The 23,129-nt window shown below is 37.3% G+C and overlaps 1 protein-coding gene across 1 annotated transcript in view; it reads left to right on the top strand.

Annotated features, from left to right (window-relative positions):
* The window catches only part of NTSR1 (neurotensin receptor 1), a 466,932-nt gene that overhangs the window by 427,550 nt on the left and 16,253 nt on the right, over positions 1-23,129 (top strand). Inside the window, exon 3 of the mRNA XM_053716074.1 lies at positions 14,885-14,975. Within this exon, the coding sequence (XP_053572049.1) occupies positions 14,885-14,975 (91 nt within the window). The remainder of the gene's footprint in view (positions 1-14,884; positions 14,976-23,129) is intronic.

Genomic DNA, 23,129 nt, shown 5'->3' on the forward strand with positions numbered 1-23,129 from the left:
TTCAGCAACTAGAACAAAATAAACTTCTCAAAGTTTGTTGCTTAGCAACTATATCCCAATGGTATAATAACTTGCTTGCACATGCCAACTTTACCTGCGATCTACTAAGTTGCAATAGACACTGAAATAAATTTAAAAATATGTAATAAAATTTACATCTATGTCAAACTTCTGTGTTTAATTAACATATTTTCTTTATGGCTTTAATCAATATCTTATTTTTTATACCTTTTATATATACTATTTTATATAGTTTATATTCATATATATAGGTACCTTTTAAATATATAAGTTTGGGGGAACATCCAGACAGCAGCTATGATTTGTTTACACAAATCTCTAACAACCAGATTGTTTCTCTAACAACCACTTTAGAGGAGGATACATGTGGTGTAAAATATCAGTGTTCTTCAATAGTGGAGGCAACGGCATATCAAGCTAAAAAACAATTGCTCAGTATAGTAGTACACACGTAGCTGCATGTTTAGGTGAGAAGTCCTCCAAAGGGAGGCCTCAATGTGTTACAGTGGCTGAGAAGCTCTTGTACCATAAGAACTTTATGGTGATATGGTTGATTTTCCCTTGTGGGAGTTTCTACTGAGGCACCCTGTCATTCTATTCATTTGTCCCTATCATTCTATTAATTTGCCGCTATCATTCTATTAATTTGCCTATCAGATATAATGTAGAATGGTTTGTGGCACATGGAAACTTAAATAAATCTGCTGTATTTCTGTTTGAGAGAAGACTGGGAGGGTATAAAGGAAGATTGTTGACACATTTATTTTTCTCATGGTTCTCTACGTTGACAGTGAGTTACTTTACTATTTTTCGGTGTCCTAGTTCTCTGTATTTTCTAATAGTTGACATGAAACTGTGGAGAAGCTATAGAAACTGTACAAATCTCTCTCTGACAAGAAACATGGAGAGACCATACTGCCCCTCTTGAAATTCATTCAGAAATCGATACCAAGATAAGTCATGTTTATTTGCAGTGCCATTAGCTTGGCTTGACTACAATAAAACAAATGTATTACTCTGTAATTAGAACTGATAGTAATGGTTTCATTTTGAGATCTTTTCATATATGATTTGCCCATAGAAATTACAACCTGTAGTTTGAGGTATATAGTTTAAGGTATATAAGGGATAATTATTTAACTAAAATTATATCAACCTTATTGTTAAACATGAGCATTGTATTTATTGAATGAGATCTCTGTTGGTTTACTCAGATTCAAATGTATTTGCTCTCATCTCTATAACACCTGATTGCACTATAGTACAACCATGAGACTTCTGTTTGAGAAACTATTTTTATTGTGAAGTTCTGTAGGATGGCCTCCCAATGTCAATCTTCAATATCCAGGTTGGTTGTATATTTACACAAATGTAGTTTATTTTTGCAGCTTTTAGTCCTATGTATGTACACAGTTTTGACCACCACTGTTAAATATTGGAAATACCCAAGTAGTTTATTTTGGATATTCTATAATAAATTAAGAGATATAATTGTTTAATAGTTGAATCATTCATAAGTTTGAAATTTGTGGATGAAGCAGTTTAGTAGGTACTTTCTAACCATTGTAATATGTGTTCTTTGTGTTTTCAAATCAGCCAATAGGATGAGAGCTACTGAAATCCTATTGGAAATCAGCCAATAGGATTTCAGTAGCTCTCATCCTATTGGCTGATTTGAAAATATCAGCCAATAGGAATGCAAGGTACCCCATTTTTAAACGTGTGTACCTTGCATTCAAGCTTCAGTGTATGGCGGTGATCGTATGAAGAGGATCCTCAACGATGGATGTCTGCACCGCCGGCGACGATGCTTCGTGTCTACACAGCTTCGCACCACCGGGATGAAGATAGGAGATGCCCCCGCGATGGATGAAGATGTCGGCGTCTGGATGAAAACTTTTCACAGCCTGGATGAAGATGGATGTCCGGACTTCAGGAACTGTAAGTAGATTTTCTGGGGTTAGTGTTAGTTTTTTGTTTTTGTATTTTTGGGTTGTTTTTTTTTTTTTAGATTAGGGATTGGCAGTAAAAGAGCTGAATGCCCTTTTAAGGGAAATGCACATACAAATGCCCCTTTAGGGGCAATGGGTAGCTTAGGTTTTTTTAGACTTAGGTTTTTATATTTTGGTTGGTTGGTTGGTTGGGTGGGGGGGGTTACTGTTAGGGCGACTTTGTAATTTTTTGAGGTAAAAGAGCTGATTGCTTCAGGGCAATGCCCTACAAAAGGCCCTTTTAAGAGCTATTGGTAGTTTATTGTTAGGTTAAGGGGTGTTTTTATTTTGGTGGGGCTTTTTCGTTTTTATAGGGGTATTAGATTAGGTGTAATTTTTATTATTTTGGATAATTTTGTTTATTATTTTTTGTAATCTTAGAGTTTTTTTATTTTTTGTACTGTAATTTTTTTTTCATAGTGTTAGGATTTATTTTAATTTGTAATTTAGTTTTTTTATTTTTTGTTAATTTTATTGTTTTAAAATAATAATGTTAGGTTACTTTTAGTTTTTATTTATTTAAAGATAGTTGTAATGTAAATTTAATTTAAAATTGGGGGTATTTTGGTTTTAGGGGTTAATAGTTTAATTTAGTGTGTTGTGATGTGGGGGACCGGTGATTTAGGGGTTAATAAGTTTAGTAGTTGCAATGTGGGGGCCAGCGATTTAGGGGTTAATAGGTTTATTATAGTAGTAGCGATGTGGGGGGGATGGCAGTTTAGGGTTTAATAGGTTTATTTAGTGTCAGCGATGTCGGGGTCAGCGGTTTAGCAGTTAATAACTTTTTATTAGTGTTGGTGATGTCAGGGAGCGGCGGATTAGGGGTATTTAGACTAGGGGTTTATGTTAGGGTGTTAGGTTTTAACATAACTTTCTTTTCCCCATAGACATCAATGGGGTTGCTTTACAGTGATCGCCATTCCGCAATCGCAGGTGCTAGTTTTTTTCTAACACTTTCTCTCCATTGATGTCTATGGGGGAAAGCGTGCATGAGCACGTAAGGTCAGGCCTTGGGTTTTGTGTGGTATGGAGCTTATCGCACCTTACCACACAACAAGAGAAGGTTTTTCAGTAACTTGTAATGGCAGCGCTATGGAAAGTGCGATAACGCTATTTTTTTGCGTTATTTACGCACTCTGTATGGCGCAAAACTTGTAATCTTGGTATATATGTGGTGCTTATGATCCCTAACATGACCAGGACATTCTACCAGTTTTAATTTGCCAACTAGCCATTTCCTAGTCTTTGTTCAAGAGATCCAATGCCAGAGACAATGGGGTAGATTTATCAAGCAGCAAATGCTGCAATCTACCCCGAAGTTTCAGGTCCGCCTGAAACCTAAGTTAAGAAGCAGCGGCCGTAAGACCGCTGCTCCTTAACTCATCCGCCATCTCTGAGGTGGCTGACAGCAATCATCCCGATCAGATACGATCGGAATGATTGACACCCCCTGCTAGTGGCTGATTGGCTGCGAATGTGCAGGGGGCGGCATTGCACAAGCATTTTACCAGAAATGCTTGTGCAATGATAAATGCCGACAGCTTATGGATCATGTCCCCCCGACATTTGATAAATCTACCCCAATGAATCTTTTTAGGGAAGAGCATGATCAGATTCACAAAATGATTTGTTACCTCTGTCTGGAAATCAGAATTGTATGTAGTTTTTAAATAATACTAATATTGCTTCCAACACAATCTATTCAAATTTGCTGTGCAAAATGTTTTTTTATTTAGCTTGGGTGTTGGTTGTTTTTTTTTTTTTGTTTGATTCTTTGCCTCATTATAATTATAATTATTCAAAGGGCCATGAAAACCCAATGTAATTATTTTTCAGAATTGTATGTAATATTCAAATGTATCTAATGTTGCTGTGAAAAATAAAATTGTATTCAACTTAGGTGTTTATTTATTTATTTTTTTAAATCAATTTTGAATTATTTAAAGGGACACCAAAACTCAAAATGTTTCTTTCATGATTCAGACAGAGCATACAATTTAAAAAAAGTTTCCAATTTACTTCCATTGTCACATTTTCTATGTTCTCTTGTTATTCTTTGTTGAAGAGATATCTAAATACGTAGCATGCACATGTCTGGATTGCAGCATTGGCAAGGGATAGTGCTGCCATCTAGTGCTCTTGCTAATGTATAACTGCTGATATTTAGTGCTGCAGACACGTGTGCGCTCCTGAGCTTACCTTCCTGCTTTTTGAAAAAGGATAACAAGAAAACAAAGACAATGTGAAAATAGAAGTAAATTGGAAAGTTGTTTAACCCCTTGAGTGCTAACAATGACTCTGAGCCGTTGCAAATTGTCTCAATCATGTGCTAACGACAGCTCAGAGCCGTCACTAGCACTCTCCCACCTTGAGGTAGATCTGGGGGCTCCCACCCGCTCCTACCCCGGTGATCTGGCCTGCATAGTGACAGGCAACACCGGGGCTTCAGGTTTCGCGTGGAGACATCACGCGCAATGACGTGATGAATCACTGCGCAACTTTATTTAAAAAGTACAATAGACAGTATAGGGAAATATGGCAGGCTGCTTAGAAGCCTGTATTTCAGGCATCTAAGCAGCTACAGACCCCCAAGATTCACCGTTGGAAAGGTAATCGCCTAACCTTTCCGACAATATAAGTATTGGGGATCTAAAAAAAAAATTAAAAAAAAAAAAACCTCAAAACCATCTTAGCACTCAGGTGGGAAAGTGCTTAGTACTCAAAGGGTTAAAATTGTATCCTATGGGTCCGAAATATCAAGCTCCAAATGGAGCTTGATGCCCCTGTTTCCATGAGAGCCTTCAGGCTTGCCGGAAACAGCATTAATGAAGCAGCGGTCTTAAGACCGCTACTTCATAACTAGTCCACCTGCTCTGAGGATGCAGACTTCAATCCACTCGATCCTATACGATCGGGCTGATTGACACCCTTTGATAGTGGCCGATTGGCTGCGAATCTGCACGGGGCGGCATTGCACAAGCAGTACACAAGAACTGTTTGTGCAATAATAAATGCAGACAGCGTATGCTGATGATAAATAGGCCCCTATATCTGAATCATCAAAGAAAAATGTTGGGTTTTATGTCCCATTAAAGGGACATGGAAGTCAAAATTAAACTGTCATGGTTGTACAAAAAAAAAAAGCTTTCCAATTTACAAATTTGCCTCTTTCTCTTAGTCTCCTTGGTTGATGTTTGGTCCCTTTCCAGGAGGCCATACTGAGGCAGGCTCACTGCCAAGTTTACCTCTTTCACTTGTGCTACTTAGTTTTGTTGCAATGTTATATATGCAACCTCAGTTGTATCAGCAAGTGCTCTGCGATAGCAGGGACTAAAACCTTCAAAATAGTGAAATTTCAGGGTAAACTTTGCTAGAAGAAAATGTTTTGCGCACGTCGGGTTGCGTGTATATTACAAGTTGAAAGTAAAAAGTTTGCAAGCAAGCAAAACCCGACACACGCTAACGAAAGGACTACCACGTTTAAGTTTTCTCCTTATAGAAGTCAATGGAGAGCTCAGAAGAAAAAAAACTATAGTTCGAGCAATAACCCAAATGAGTTACTCATATTTCCCATTCCAATGTTCTTCACATACAGAAAATTTTAATTTTTTATTATATATATATATATATATATATATATATATATATATATACCTATACCTGTATATCTATTCATATATACAGTATATAGCTATGGATATCTATTTTACATAAACATTATCAGATATATAAAGAAATATATATTTAATAATAAAAATGAAAACAAAATCTATGTGAAGAATATAGGAATGTAAAATATGTGTAACATGCATCGGGGTATGGTCTTTAGGTCTAACGCAGTGTTGGGTTAGCGCACATTAAAAATTACTCATTTACATTGCATTATTTAAATATTAAATATAAAATATAAATAAATATATATATATATATATAGACTTCCAAAAAAGGCAAGCACTCACCGGATTTGAAGTGACAAATTACTTTTAATCCAATAGAATGAAGTTTTTCGGTTTCACCCCTGTCTTTAGACTCATACAACAATAACAAAATGCAAAATTCCCCTCCTTAAATACCCTACTCACCATACATGTGTAAGTGATAAGCGTTAATCACCTTGTGTGGAAAACGGCATTAACTGGCGCATGGCATACGTCATCCTTAAGCGTCGTATGTTGCCTAGCAACCAACCGCTATCCATTCTAAAGATCCATATCTTGACATTATATAATCAAGCATAAACATTACATCATAAGTGCACATAATCACCTGGCCGTGTGCTACTCATTTAACCTAAACATTAACCGTGAATTATATCAAGGGTAGCAGTAATTGCCCAGTGCCTAAGCTGACATCACTAATGGACGTCAGCTTAGGCACTGGGCAATTACCGCTATATAACCCCTAATCTGCCCCTCCCTACATTGTATTTTTCATTGCCCTTATAAGGGCATTTAGCTCTTTTTCAAAAACTCAAACCCTAATCTGAAAAAAACACACCCCAAAAAATAAAAAAATACCTAACACTAACCCCAGACCGTTGCTGAAGTCCAGACATCCAGTCTTCATTGAGATTTTTTAATTTGTAATTTAGATTTTTTAATTGGTAGTACTTTTTATTTTAGGTTAGGTTAATTTATAGTTTAATGTTCACAGGTAAGTTTTTATTTATTTAAATATAGTTATATTGTAATTTTAATTTAAAGTTAGGGGGTGTTAGGTTTAGGGGTTAATAGTTTAATTTAGTGTTTTGCTATGTGGGGGGCCGGGTTAATAGGTTTATTTAGTGGCAGAGATGTGGGAGGCCGGAGGTTTAGGGGTTAATAGGTTTATTTAGTTGTGGAGATGTGTGAGGCCGGAGGTTTAGGGTTTAATAACTTAATTATAGTGTCTGCGATGTTGGGGAGCGGCGGAATAGGGGTTAATAGCTTTATTGTAGTGTCGGCAATGTCGGGGAGCGACGGGATAGGGGTTAATAATTTTTATTAGTGTCAGCGATGTTGGGGAGCGGCGAAATAGGGGTTAATAATTGTTATTAGTGTTGGCGATGTCGGGAGCGGCAGATTAGGGGTTAATACATTTATTTAATAGTCGCAATGTGGATGGGCGACAGATTAGGGGTTAATAAGTTTAATATAGTATTTGCTATGCAGGAGGGTGGCAGTTTAGGGGTTAATAGGTAGTTTATGGGTGTTAGTGTAATTTGTAACATTTTAGTTATGAGTTTTGTGAAACATTTTTGTGGCGCAAAACTCATAACTATGGCTTTCAGATGGCAGTATGGATCGTGTCGGTATAGGATGTAACGCAAGCTTTTTAGCCTCACCACGCAACTTGTAATACCGGCGCTATGAAAATCCCATGCAAAAAAGTCATTTTTTTATTGCAAAATGGACATTGCGTTACAGGCTAAAATGCTTGCGGCATAGCAATACCGACATGACTCGCAATAGCTGCGTTACTGCTTTTACGCTGAAATTGCCATTTTTTCAGCGTTAAAAGCCGTAACGCAAAACTCGTAATCTAGGTGAATATGGGGGACTTTATCATAAAGCTATCCTACAAACTAGATAAGTTTATACCATCAAAATCTATGTTTATTTATGTGAAGAACATTAAAATGTTAAATATGTACAGTAAATATACAGTAAAACACATAGGCCTAGATTTGGAGTTCGGCGGTAAAAGGGCTGTTAACGCTCCGCGGGCTTTTTTCTGGCCGCACCATAAAATTAACTCTGGTATCGAGAGTTAAAACAAATGCTGCGTTAGGCTCCAAAAAAGGAGCGTAGAGCATTTTTACCGCAAATACAACTCTCGATACCAGAGTTGCTTACGGACGCGGCCGGCCTCAAAAACGTGCTCGTGCACGATTCCCCCATAGGAAACAATGGGGCTGTTTGAGCTGAAAAAAAACCTAACACCTGCAAAAAAGCAGCGTTCAGCTCCTAACGCAGCCCCATTGTTTCCTATGGGGAAACACTTCCTACGTCTGCACCTAACACTCTAACATGTACCCCGAGTCTAAACACCCCTAGCCTTACACTTATTAACCCCTAATCTGCCGCCCCCGCTATCGCTGACCCCTGCATATTTTTTTAAACCCCTAATCTGCCGCTCCGTAAACCGCCGCCACCTACGTTATCCCTATGTACCCCTAATCTGCTACCCCTAACACCGCCGACCCCTATATTATATTTATTAACCCCTAACCTGCCCCCACAACGTCGCCGACACCTGCCTACACTTATTAACCCCTAATCTGCCGAGCGGACCTGAGCGCTACTATAATAAAGTTATTAACCCCTAATCCGCCTCACTAACCCTATCATAAATAGTATTAACCCCTAATCTGCCCTCCCTAACATCGCCGACACCTAACTTCAATTATTAACCCCTAATCTTCCGATCGGAGCTCACCGCTATTCTAATAAATGGATTAACCCCTAAAGCTAAGTCTAACCCTAACACTAACACCCCCCTAAGTTAAATATAATATTTATCTAACGAAATAAATTAACTCTTATTAAATAACTTATTTCTATTTAAAGCTAAATACTTACCTGTAAAATAAATCCTAATATAGCTACAATATAAATTATAATTATATTATAGCTATTTTAGGATTAATATTTATTTTACAGGTAACTTTGTATTTATTTTAACCAGGTACAATAGCTATTAAATAGTTAAGAACTATTTAATAGTTACCTAGTTAAAATAATAACAAATTTACCTGTAAAATAAATCCTAACCTAAGTTATAATTAAACCTAACACTACCCTATCAATAAAATAATTAAATAAACTACCTACAATTACCTACAATTAACCTAACACTACACTATCAATAAATTAATTAAACACAATTCCTACAAATAAATACAATTAAATAAACTAGCTAAAGTACAAAAAATAAAAAAGAACTAAGTTACAGAAAATAAAAAAATATTTACAAACATAAGAAAAATATTACAACAATTTTAAACTAATTACACCTACTCTAAGCCCCCTAATAAAATAACAAAGCCCCCCAAAATAAAAAATTCCCTACCCTATTCTAAATTAAAAAAGTTACAAGCTCTTTTACCTTACCAGCCCTGAACAGGGCCCTTTGCGGGGCATGCCCCAAGAATTTCAGCTCTTTTGCCTGTAAAAAAAAACATACAATACCCCCCCCCCAACATTACAACCCACCACCCACATACCCCTAATCTAACCCAAACCCCCCTTAAATAAACCTAACACTAAGCCCCTGAAGATCTTCCTACCTTGTCTTCACCATCCAGGTATCACCGATCCGTCCTGGCTCCAAGATCTTCATCCAACCCAAGCGGGGGTTGGCGATCCATAATCCGGTCCAGAAGAGGCTCCAAAGTCTTCCTCCTATCCGGCAAGAAGAGGACATCCGGACCGGCAAACATCTTCTCCAAGCGGCATCTTCGATCTTCTTCCATCCGGAGCGAAGCGGCAGGATCCTGAAGACATCCAGCGCGGAACATCCATCCGGACCGACGACTGAACGACGAATGACTGTTCCTTTAAGGGACGTCATCCAAGATGGCGTCCCTCGAATTCCGATTGGCTGATAGGATTCTATCAGCCAATCGGAATTAAGGTAGGAATTTTCTGATTGGCTGATGGAATCAGCCAATCAGAATCTAGTTCAATCCGATTGGCCGATCCAATCAGCCAATCAGATTGAGCTCGCATTCTATTGGCTGATCGGAACAGCCAATAGAATGCGAGCTCAATCTGATTGGCTGATTGGATCGGCCAATCGGATTGAACTTGATTCTGATTGGCTGATTCCATCAGCCAATCAGAAAATTCCTACCTTAATTCCGATTGGCTGATAGAATCCTATCAGCCAATCGGAATTCGAGGGACGCCATCTTGGATGACGTCCCTTAAAGGAACAGTCATTCGTCGTTCAGTCGTCGGTCCGGATGGATGTTCCGCGCTGGATGTCTTCAGGATCCTGCCGCTTCGCTCCGGATGGAAGAAGATCGAAGATGCCGCTTGGAGAAGATGTTTGCCGGTCCGGATGTCCTCTTCTTGCCGGATAGGAGGAAGACTTTGGAGCCTCTTCTGGACCGGATTATGGATCGCCAACCCCCGCTTGGGTTGGATGAAGATCTTGGAGCCAGGACGGATCGGTGATACCTGGATGGTGAAGACAAGGTAGGAAGATCTTCAGGGGCTTAGTGTTAGGTTTATTTAAGGGGGGTTTGGGTTAGATTAGGGGTATGTGGGTGGTGGGTTGTAATGTTGGGGGGGGGGTATTGTATGTTTTTTTTTACAGGCAAAAGAGCTGAAATTCTTGGGGCATGCCCCGCAAAGGGCCCTGTTCAGGGCTGGTAAGGTAAAAGAGCTTGTAACTTTTTTAATTTAGAATAGGGTAGGGAATTTTTTATTTTGGGGGGCTTTGTTATTTTATTAGGGGGCTTAGAGTAGGTGTAATTAGTTTAAAATTGTTGTAATATTTTTCTTATGTTTGTAAATATTTTTTTATTTTCTGTAACTTAGTTCTTTTTTATTTTTTGTACTTTAGCTAGTTTATTTAATTGTATTTATTTGTAGGAATTGTGTTTAATTAATTTATTGATAGTGTAGTGTTAGGTTAATTGTAGGTAATTGTAGGTAGTTTATTTAATTATTTTATTGATAGGGTAGTGTTAGGTTTAATTATAACTTAGGTTAGGATTTATTTTACAGGTAAATTTGTTATTATTTTAACTAGGTAACTATTAAATAGTTCTTAACTATTTAATAGCTATTGTACCTGGTTAAAATAAATACAAAGTTACCTGTAAAATAAATATTAATCCTAAAATAGCTACAATGTAATTATAATTTATATTGTAGCTATATTAGGATTTATTTTACAGGTAAGTATTTAGCTTTAAATAGGAATAAGTTATTTAATAAGAGTTAATTTATTTCGTTAGATAAAAATTATATTTAACTTAGGGGGGTGTTAGTGTTAGGGTTAGACTTAGCTTTAGGGGTTAATACATTTATTAGAATAGCGGTGAGCTCCGGTCGGCAGATTAGGGGTTAATAATTGAAGTTAGGTGTCGGCGTTGTTAGGGAGGGCAGATTAGGGGTTAATACTATTTATGATAGGGTTAGTGAGGCGGATTAGGGGTTAATACATTTATTATAGTAGCGCTCAGGTCCGCTCGGCAGATTAGGGGTTAATAAGTGTAGGCAGGTGTCGGCGACGTTGAGGGGGGCAGATTAGGGGTTAATAAATATAATATAGGGGTCGGCGATGTTAGGGGCAGCAGATTAGGGGTACATAGGGATAACGTAGGTGGCGGCGATTTGCGGTCGGAAGATTAGGGGTTAATTATTTTAAGTAGCTGGCGGCGACGTTGTGGGGGGCAAGTTAGGGTTTAATAAATGTAATACAGGGGTCGGCGGGGTTAGGGGCAGCAGATTAGGGGTACATAAATATAACGTAGGTGGCGGTCGGCAGATTAGGGGTTAAAGATTTTAATCGAGTGGCGGCGGTGTGGGGGGACCTCGGTTTAGGGGTACATAGGTAGTTTATGGGTGTTAGTGTACTTTTGGGTACAGTAGTTAAGAGCTTTATGAACCGGCGTTAGCCAGAAAGCTCTTAACTCCTGCTATTTTCAGGCGGCTGGAATCTTGTCGTTAGAGCTCTAACGCTCACTTCAGAAACGACTCTAAATACCAGCGTTAGAAAGATCCCATTGAAAATATAGGCTACACAAATGGCGTAGGGGGATCTGCGGTATGGAAAAGTCGCGGCTGTAAAGTGAGCGTTAGACCCTTTAATCACTGACTCCAAATACCAGCGGGCGGCCAAAACCAGCGTTAGGAGCCTCTAACGCTGGTTTTGACGGCTACCGCCGAACTCCAAATCTAGGCCATAAATACATATGTACACACATATATTCATATGTAAATATATATATATATATACTGTACATATATATATACAGTATATATATATATACATGCAAACACATTTTTAGACATGTATTTTTATGTATATATACATTATAGCCCTTTGCAGTCAAACACCTTCATATATCATACCTTTTAACCCTTATAACTTTTTTATATTTATGTGAATACTTTTTATCATTTAGGGTTTATATGAGTGTAACTGTATTTTTAAATGTATTTATGGTGTGTTTAGTGCAAGTTTGCTTTGACACACTACCCTTTACGCTAGGGTTCAGGCACAAACTTGATGAACATAACATGCGATTGCAAGATCGTGATCACGTTTACTTTCAACTTGTAATTTGTGCACTATTTCCGACAAGTGCAAAAAGCCGATATCACTCGTGCAAAACAGTTAGTGCGCCACTTGTAATCTAGCCCTCTTTTTGCAGCACAATGCTTAATTGTTGGTATAAGCAGTGAATTTAATATCCTCTTAAATAAAAATAAAAATGGACAACTTTTTGCACTCCCAAATATTTGTGGTCACTGTTTCTTGTATTTTGGGTTCTGATTAAATTAACTTGGACTGAGTTTTTGTTTTCATTTATTTATTTGTTATTATTGTTATTTTAGCTTTTGGAGAGTTGAGGGCTGGCAACACATGCAAAACAATTGCAGTCCTATTCTACATTCGTGTCCCTTCTTTATTTGTTACGTTTATAAAGCTCCCAACATTTGAACTTTATTTAACTATGGTTTACAGTTTGGATGTGCATTGGGACCAGTATCACATAATGGTGACAGGCATTAAATATTATTACTATTGTTATTTCTATTAAGATAATATGTTCTAAAATCTTTAATAGAAAGCAAATTATACTATTGGGGAAGTTTCACAACACTGGAGCCATTTCATATCATTTTTATGATAGCTGGCCAGCTGCTACTGGTTGTGATATGATCATAAAAACAGACACTATTAATAGTAGCAACTACAAGAACTAGTCTATTGATTTGAAAGGAATAGTCTAGTCAAAATTAAACTTTCATGATTCAGATAGAGCATGCAATTTTAAGCAACTTTCTAATGTATTCCTTTTATCAATTTGTCTTTGTTCACTTGGTATCTTTATTTGAATGTAAGCTTAGGGCCAGCCAGGGGTCAAGTCCAGCGTGAACGCATGGGAACTGGGTTCCTGCACTATTTTTGAACGTGGAACAAAGTTCCCCCTGGAAAGAGAACAGAAATACTTCAGTAAACGCTGCTTCTGCTGATGGGAGGAGCTGGAGCACAGTCTGGTTAGAAGGATAGTGAGATCCTCTATTAATGGGCAGTAACATTTTGCTACTAAATGCAATTTTAGCGGTCCCGTTGTGTGATCACCCCACACTGTGTGGAACACATGGTGCTTACATTTTTGTGTGGCTTGCTCTGGGTTTATTTAGCTCCCCTCATCAGAAATAGGACCATTTAACCTTAAGCTGATGACACTCTGTGACAAAGGAGGAGTCTCAGGCCCAAAGGCAACCATTCAACCCTTCATTGGTTTTAATTTTCTTTAATTTACCAAAGTGTATAGATTATATACATATAAATACAGTATATGTGTGTATGTAAGTGTGTGTGCAAAACAATATTAATTGTGAGGGGGGTGGAAATGTTGGTGAGATCCCACACTTTTTTTTGTAGGACTTGACTGCTGGGGCCGGCCCATTTTTTGGTTCAGCACCTGGGTAGCGCTTGCCGATTGGTGGCTACATTTAGACACCAATCAGAAAGTGCTACCCATGTGATGAACCAAAAATGGACTGGTTCTTATGCTTACATTTTTGATTTTTCAAATAAAGATACCAAGAGAACAAAGAAAAAATGATAATAGGAGTAAATTAGAAAGTTGCTCAAAATTGATGCTCTATCTAAATCATGAAAATTTAAGTTTGACTAGACTATTCCTTCAAATTGCCAATAAAGTCAAAATTAAAGTTTGATTCAGATAGAGCATTTTAAACAATTTTTCAATATACTTCCATTATCAAAATATGCACGCAGTATATACATATATGCATTTTGTGATTGGCTGAAGGTTGTCATATGATACAGGGGAGGTAAAATTAAATTAACTTTGAAGCTTGCCAGAAAATATATTACTGCTCATTTCAAATTCAAATTAAAGGGACAGTCAACACCAGCATTTTTGTTGTTTAAAAAGATAGATAATCCCTTTATTACCCATTCCCCAGAGGTAATACACGTTTTACCTCTGTAATTACCTTGTATCTAAGCCTCTGCAGACTGTCTCCTTATTTCAGTTCATTTCACAGACTTGCATTTTAGCCAATCAGTGCACACTCCTCGGTAAATTCACGTGCGTGAGCTAATTGTTATCTATGTGAAACACATGAACTAATGCCCTCTAGTGGTGAAAAACTGTCAAAATGCTTTCAGATTAGAGGTGGCCTTCAAGGTCTAAGAAATAAACCTATGAACCTCCTAGGTTTAGCTTTCAACTAAGAATACCAAGAGAACAAAGCAAAATTGGTGATAAAAGTAAATTGGAAAGTTGTTTAAAATTACATGCCCTATTTGAATCTTGAAAGTTTTTTTGGGACTTGACTGTCACTTTAAGTGCTATTGCATTGTCTTATTATTGTGTTTTTGTCAAATATTCAATTCTGCTGTATTTAATTGTCCTTTAATAATAGCTTGTATATTTTTTTTTTATTAACAAACATAACATTAATTAAAAAGTGTAGTATTTTAAAGCAAAGAAATCCTGTGGGTGGCCTCTGATGATGGCGGCACTTTAGGTAAGAAGCTATTTTTAAAGTGCACTGTAGTTTTGGCAGTCCTACCGCAAAACCTACAGTGCACTTTAAAAATAGCTTCTTTGTTTTTGCTTTGTATTTCCTTTTTCCCTTTTTCTTCTCTCATTGTGTTTTCTTTTTTTCCAGGGGTGGTTGTTATTGCATTTGTGGTGTGCTGGCTGCCATACCATGTACGACGTTTGATGTTTTGCTATGTTCCAGATGAGCTGTGGACAGAGTAAGTGACCATTCCTGAGACATTCAGAACGTTATCAGTGACAGGCTTCAGAAAACAGCTTCCCTAATCCAGAATCTGTAATCACACAAACATTTTACGCCACCACCACCACAACATCAGATATCTCATTTTTAGAAATGTAGAGCCATAAATGCTAAGCAGTGCCTGGTCATTGAGACCTCAGTTTCACACGTTTGCAAAATATTATAGAACATAAAGATAACTTGTAATGGTCCACATAGCGAACATGTTAAAGGGACATGAAACACAAAAAAAATGTATTTCATGATTTAGAAAGAGCATGCAATTTTAAACAATGTTCTACTGTCTAATTTGCTTCATTCTCTTGATATCCTTTGTTGAATAGCATATCTAAATAAGCGCAGTAGCTGCTCATTGGTGGCTGCGCATAGGTGCCTCGTGTAGTTGACTCACCCATGTGCATTGCTATTTCTTCAGCAAAGGATACCTAAATAATGAAGCAAATTAGATATAAGAAGTACATGTTGTTTAAAATTGTGTTCTCTATCTGAATCATAAAAGCAAAATTCTGGGTTTCATGTCCCTTTAATGGCCCCAGAAAGCAAACAACAAGCAAAATTAAAAATAATAAAAACAAATAATAATTATTATTTGTAATCTATATTTCTCTATATATTTATTTATCCCTGAACTCTTGTACCACAAATAATATATGTGGCTCCAAATTTCTTATTTTAATTTACAGGAAATGACATCACCTACATGCCATAGCATATCCATAGCAACAGTATACACTATTGACAGCTAATAACTGGATCAGGTACAAATACAAGCACAAATGTATTAAGCCATAATTACTTACATTAGAGGTGTATGTATTAGAGGGATCAATATTCAATTATGTTTCCAAATTATAATACATAGCATACTACTCATTCAGTTAGATTCAATAACCACAGAAAATGATCATTGTGCTTGTTGCAATACTATATTTGATTACCCAAGCACAGTAAGAAACATTAATGGTATTACCTAGTATTAGCTTACGACATAAAAACTAAATAATACAAATATAATTGTGTTTGAATGGCATGAACTGCAACTAGCACAGGAAATGCAAGCGTGACTGAGCTGAGTGTAATAGCTCTATAACTTACTGTTCCAATTCCATGATCAGGAAAAATTATGATGAAATCTTCAATTATTTTTCGGCTCATAAAACCACGTTTAAATCATAGTTGTTGTCAAAAAGGTTATCTGGTTTGTTAATCCAAAAGACATTGTAATAATAAAGTCCCTTTAACTGGTCCCAGTGTCTTCTTAGTCTAGTCATAGCTGAGTACTATGTGCATCATTTAATAAACCTAGTGCACTAACTAATATTGGCTTCTTGTAGGTGATGGTAATATCCCCCCTGAAAGCACCATCTACGCCCTGTTGTAACAAGTGCATGTAATTATGGGGCCTATTATCTAAACCTTGCCAGATCAGACATGATTTTTAATGCCAACCCTCATAGGGGCTGCCTTGGTGGAATTATCTTTAAAAGGGGGCAGTTCCAGCGAGTGGTGTGATGTCTCCTTTTGAAATTATTGAAGCTCACTGGAAAAAGAAAGTTTTGTGTAGGGTGAAGTTAGCAGTGAGCATGAGGCCGCCAATATAAATCCCATTACACTGCTTTCTGCATATTGCATCTTACAATCGCCTATATTTTTGTACGGATCTGTTTTTCTATTAGGCTATGAAGTATTTTGAGTATTTTGTCACAACTTCGCCACCGTTTCATTCGTGAGAAAAAACAGTGAGAACTGTAGGAAAGAAATATTTAGATAATTATGCTTGGATTTGGGAGACAATTACAAATACACCTATGGACCGCCCATGTTCTGCCCATTTTATGATAAAACAATAATTATGCTTTGTATTTTGTACTTATAAGTACTCATTTTTATGTGTTTTGCACATCCAGTGTGCTTAAATTACAATGTACACTGTGCATATTTAATTAAATTTCTTCCTGTGTAATTTACACACAAATTTTATATTTTTGGTAAAAATAGATTTTTTTTTGGTGAACAATTTTGTTACGACTGTTGATGCTCCTTAACCCCTTAACGACCGAGGACGTGCAGGGTACGTCCTCAGAAAAAAGGCAGTTAATGCCTGAGAACGTACCCTGCACGTCCTCGGTGTGGAAAGCAGCTGGAAGCGATCCTGCTCGCTTCCAGCTGCTTTCCGGTTATTGCAGTGATGCCTCGATATGGAGGCATCCTGCAATAACCTTAAATGGCCATCCGGTGCAGAGAGAGCCACTCTGTGGCCCTCTCTGCACCGGACATCGGTGGCCGGTAACGTTGGTGGGTGGGAGCTGACTTGGGAGGCGGGTGGGCGGCCATCGATGGGCCGGGTAATGTAGAGGGGGGCGGGATCGGGGGCGGGGGCGATGGGGGGCGCGCACAGGCGCGCGCGCGCGTGCACGTCGGGCGGCGGGCGGGCGCGTGCACGGGGCGGGAGCGGGTGGGAACCGCTACACTACAGAAAAGACTGTTATAAAAGTTTGTGTAAATCTTTTTATTTTTTAAAAAAAAAACAGTCAAAGGTATCTAGGAGGGGGTGGGGGTTTGTTCTTTGGTGGGTAGGGGAGCTACACTACAGAAAATGGGGAAAAAATAAAAAAAGCAACTGTTTTTTTTATAAACTGGGTACTGGCAGACAGCTGCCAGTACCCAAGATGGCGGCCATTAAGGCAGAGGGGGAGGGTTAGACAGCTGTTTGGTGGGGGATCAGCCAGGTTGGGGGCTAAGGGGGGCTCCTACACAGCAGCATATGTAAATATGCTTAAAAAAAAAAACCCAAAAAGCCTAAATATATATTTTATTTTAGTACTGGCAGAGTTGCTGCCAGTACTTAAGATGGCGGGGACAATTGTGGGGTGGGGGCGGGAAGGGAGCTGTTTGGGAGGGATCAGGGGGTCTGATGTGTCAGGTGGGAGGCTGATCTCTACACTAAAGCTAAAATTAACCCTGCAAGCTCCCTACAAACTTCCTAATTAACCCCTTCACTGCTAGCTATAATACACGTGTGATGCGCAGCGGCATTTAGCGGCCTTCTAAGTACCAAAAAGCAACGCCAAAGCCATATATGTCTGCTATTTCTGAACAAAGGGGATCCCAGAGAAGCATTTACAACAATTTGTGCCATAATTGCACAAGCTGTTTGTAAATGATTTCAGTGAGAAACCTAAAATTGTGAAAAATTTAACTTTTTTTTTAATTTGATCGCAATTGGCGGTGAAATGGTGGCATGAAATATACCAAAATGGGCCTAGATCATTACTTGGGGTTGTCTACTACACTACACTAAAGCTAAAATTACCCCAAAAAGCTCCCTACATGCTCCCTAATTAACCCCTTTACTGCTGGGCATAATACACGTGTGGTGCACAGTGGCATTTAGCATCCTTCTAATTACCAAAAAGCAACACCAAAGCCATATATGTCTGCTATTTCTGAACAAAGGGGATCCCAAAGAAAAATTTACAATCATTTATGCCATAATTGCACAAGCTGTTTGTAAATAATTTCAGTGAGAAACCAAAAGTTTGTGAAAAAATTTGTGAAAAAGTGAACGATTTTTTGTATTTGATCGCATTTGGCGAAGAAATGGTGGCATGAAATATACCAAAATTGGCCTAGATCAATACTTTGGGATGTTTACTAAAAAAAATATATACATGTCAATAGATATTCAGGGATTCCTGAAAGATATTAGTGTTCTAATGTAACTAGCGCTAATCTTGAAAAAAAAATGGTTTGGAAATAGCAAAGTGCTACTTGTATTTATGGCCCTATAACTTACAAAAAAAGCAAAGAACATGTAAACATTGGGTATTTCTAAACTCAGGACAAAATTTAGAAACTATTTAGCATGGGTGTTTTTTGGTGGTTGCAGATGTATAACAGATTTTGGGGGTCAAAGTTAGAAAAAGTGTGTTTTTTTCCATTTTTTTCTCATATTTTATAATTTTTTTTAAAGTAAATTATAAGATATGATGAAAATAATGGTATCTTTGGAAAGTCCATTTAATGGCGAGAAAAACGGTATATAATATATGTGGGTACAGTAAATGAGTAAGAGGAAAATTACAGCTAAACACAAACACCGCAAAAATGTAAAAATAGCCTTGGTCCCAAATGGACAGAAAATGGAAAAGTGCTGTGGTCATTAAGGGGTTAAAGGGACACTCAGGTCAAATTAAATTTTCATGATTCAGATACAGCATGTAATTTTAAACAGCTTTCCAATTTACTTCCATTAAAAAAAAATGTGCACAGTCTTTTATATTTACACTTTTTGAGTCACCAGCTCCTACTGAGCATGTGCAAGAATTGAAAAAAGAAAAAACAGAGGCGCAGACATGGCCTTGTAATGCAAAGATAAGTGGCTCCAATAAACACAAATCCAGATGTATACTCACAAGAGCAGCGCACCCTGTGGTGTTATTGATGCAGGCCGGAGCCTCGCAGTGGTCCAGCTCACTGTGGGATTGAAGTGGATACCCAGAAGATGTCCCTGAGGGGATTGATAGTAGATATCCTATGTGGACACAAAGTATATGCACATAGCCCAGTATTGTTAAGACAGAGAGACAAGTTAGCCTGAGGAAACAGCTCTTAGTCAGCTGAGAAACGCGTCGCTTTTTATTAAAGTTTTATACATTTTAATACACTTGCTTGATCTTTGGTGTATTTTTTGTGAGTACATAATTGGGCTGTGCTGCTATTACACCTGAGGAAGACCAGGACCTGCTGGGAGTTTTCCAGTCTGCTGGGCGACTGTTAGGTCCCAGCCTGCTGTTAATGCACCTGGAGGTGCATTGGATCTTGTAAGTTTATTCTTTACTTACTTGTCTCTCTGTCTTAACAATACTGGGCTATGTGCATATACTTTGGTTCCACATAGGATATCTACTATCAATCCCCTCAGGGGCATCTTCTGGGTATCCACTTCAATCCCACAGTGAGCTGGATTTATTTTACAGGTAACTTTGTATTTATTTTAGCTAGTTAGAATAGTTATTAAATAGTTATTAACTATTTAATAACTACCTAGCTAAAAGAAATACAAAATTACCTGTAAAATAAATCCTAAACTAAGTTACAATTAAACCTAACACTACACTATCATTAAATTAATTAAATAAATTACCTACAAATAACTACAATTAAATTAAATAAACTAACTAAAGTACAAAAAATAAAAAAGCTAAGTTACAAAAGATAAAAAAATAAGTTAAAAACATTTAAAAAATATTACAACAATTTTAAGCTACTTACACCTAATCTAAGCCCCCTAATAAAATAACAAAGCCCCCCAAAATAAAAAAATGTCCCTACTCTATTCTACATTAAAAAGTTACCAGCTCTATTACCTTACCAGCCCTTAAAAGGGCCTTTTGCGGGGCATGCCCCAAAGAAAACAGCTCTTTTGCCTGTAAAATAAAAATACTACCCCCCCAACATTAAAACCCACCACCCACATACCCCTAATCTAACCCAAACCCCCCTTAAATAAACCTAACACTACCCCCCTGAAGATCATCCTACCTTGAGCCATCTTCAGCCAGCCGACCACCGATGGAACCGAAGAGGAGATCTGGAGCGGCAGAAGTCATTATCCAAGGGGCGCTGAAGAGGTCTTCCATCCGATAGACGTCTTCATCCATGCGGCGTCTTCAATCTTCATCCATCTGGAGCGGAGCGGAGTCATCCTCTTCTTCCCGACGACTAACGACGAATGAAGGTTCCTTTAAGGGATGTCATCCAAGATGGCGTCCCTTCAATTCCGAAATTAAGGTAGGAAAAATCTGATTGGCTGATTGAATCAGCCAATCAGATTGAAGTTCAATCCGATTGGCTGATCCAATCAGCCAATCAGATTGAGCTCGCATTCTATTGGCTGATTGGAACAGCCAATAGAATGCAAGCTCAATCTGAGTAAATGCTATTGCATTGCCTTATTATTTGCATTTGTTGATTTTGCAAATCTACTGTTTACTGGTCCTTTAATAATACATTTTTTTCCTATGTATTTTTGTGTGAATGGTGAAATTATTCTTTTGTATGATTTTTAAATAATTTTAATTGTGCGCTTTTGTAATGTATGCATCCCCTCATACGAAAATGTAGTATATGCATATTAGCGAGACACCCTGTTTTCAGGGTAAAAAATGGCTTTATATAATTCCACAAGGAAAATAGAAAGACTGACGAGTTTTCTTATAGAATCTCGCCAGTCCAGAGACTTTTAGATAATCAGTCCCTATATTATTTAGGTATCAGTGTTACCCCTGTATACTGAAGGTGCATCTGGTGTCCAGAATATCTGCTACCAACATCCTAACTCCCTCAACTCTCACAAATAAGCCCTAATTACACTTGTCATGGCTCAATAGAATTAACATTCTAATTCCCTCACTGCATTTAAATCTAACTGTGAACCAGCATCACAGATCACCCTAGTCACAATGGCTTCTACTTCTAATAATGAATCCCTTAACCTCAGACACCAGGCTGTATATTGAATTAAATTAGCAAAGCGTATTATCACGTTGGAAGGTAAATAACATAAATAAGAGACTTTTTATTTTTGCTATCTGCTTATGTGTCCGTGTAATAACAGTACAGTATTCTTCATATAGCAGATTACTTACCATTCCTTTTTCATGGATACAGTTTTTAGATGGTTATAGACAACATTAGTTTATAACTATTAATAAATGGACATAAAGCCAATAGTATGATGGAGCTGTACAGCCTTATCATACTATTGAAAGACACTTTTCAATGCAAAGTGCATTAAAGAAGGATTATTTATTGGCATCATATGCATGTTTCTGATGCATATACGGTGGTGCTGATTGATAGGAATGCTCCATGCTCAGTCCACAGAGGATAATTACCAATCAGTGCCAGCATAAGTTGTGCAAATATCTGCATTACATTTAAAAAAACAAAACTCCAGCATGGGAAAACTAGAGGTAGTATTGCTAGATGGTTTTGATACTTCTGGTGGCTCTGTAATTATGAATTAGATTGATGTCTGAAAATACTTTTTGCAGTAGTGTAATTTTAATAATTGCACAACATTTCACTGTGAGACTAGATAAGATTGTTCTGACAGAATTTCTGTCATAGGGATCTTTTGTGTTCAGTGATACTTGTGCAATGGGACAACCAAGGCAATATTGATTACACACTGCACTCAGATTGTTGACTTAATAGGTAATGACCATACATGTGTGAGTGATTTACACTTAGTAATATCATATTTATTTAAAAAAAAAAATTAAAATCTCTTAGCACAAGTGGTACTGTAACATATATTGTGCTTTGAATTAAAATATGTATAAATGATCCAACTAATTTATGATAATGATAAAATTATTTCAAGAATGAAAACAAATCAAACTAATAACAATCACGCTGCGCGGTTACACTGCTCTTAGAATTCCATATAGGCAGAAGACATAATACTCTATTAGGAGTGTAATTGGTTACACAAATGTTCAATAAGGAACTGAAATGAACTTATATTATAATAGAAATATCAGTATATATTTAAATATAATAATTAACCAATGCCTAGGGCAGCAATACATATCACTTATATTTATGAAGTGGTAAATATAAATATTTTAAAAAATAGTATTTGATTATTGTTAAAAATATGTATTATAAATAAGTGTATCTTTATTTTTCTTGAGAGGTGATCACAGGTAAGGAGCACGGACGTTAAACGTAAATTCTATAGCGTATATCTTAGCAACTAATTGATTTTCAAGAAATCCGATGTCAGATCGAAGCATTAACACAACGTTAACTTACAGCTACATGAAAAGAGCGACTGCACGCAATGCACAAAATATTTAAATGGAAACCTGGTACTAAAATGGAGCCATAAATTAATTTTAGCTGTCGGCTGCTTCGGTAGCTTACGGCTCCATTTTTAAAGGCTCAATGAAAGCGAACTCAAAGTCTGTAGTTCCTATGATCCTACGCGTTTCGTCCTTGCTATTGCAGAGTTTTTCAAGGGTATTTTAATGTCATGGTGAAATATTTTAATATTTTATTAAATGTTCATTTTTATTAGGATTGATCTATGCTGGATGTA

Source organism: Bombina bombina, chromosome 1, assembly GCF_027579735.1.
Source record: "Bombina bombina isolate aBomBom1 chromosome 1, aBomBom1.pri, whole genome shotgun sequence".
Lineage (NCBI taxonomy): Eukaryota > Metazoa > Chordata > Amphibia > Anura > Bombinatoridae > Bombina > Bombina bombina.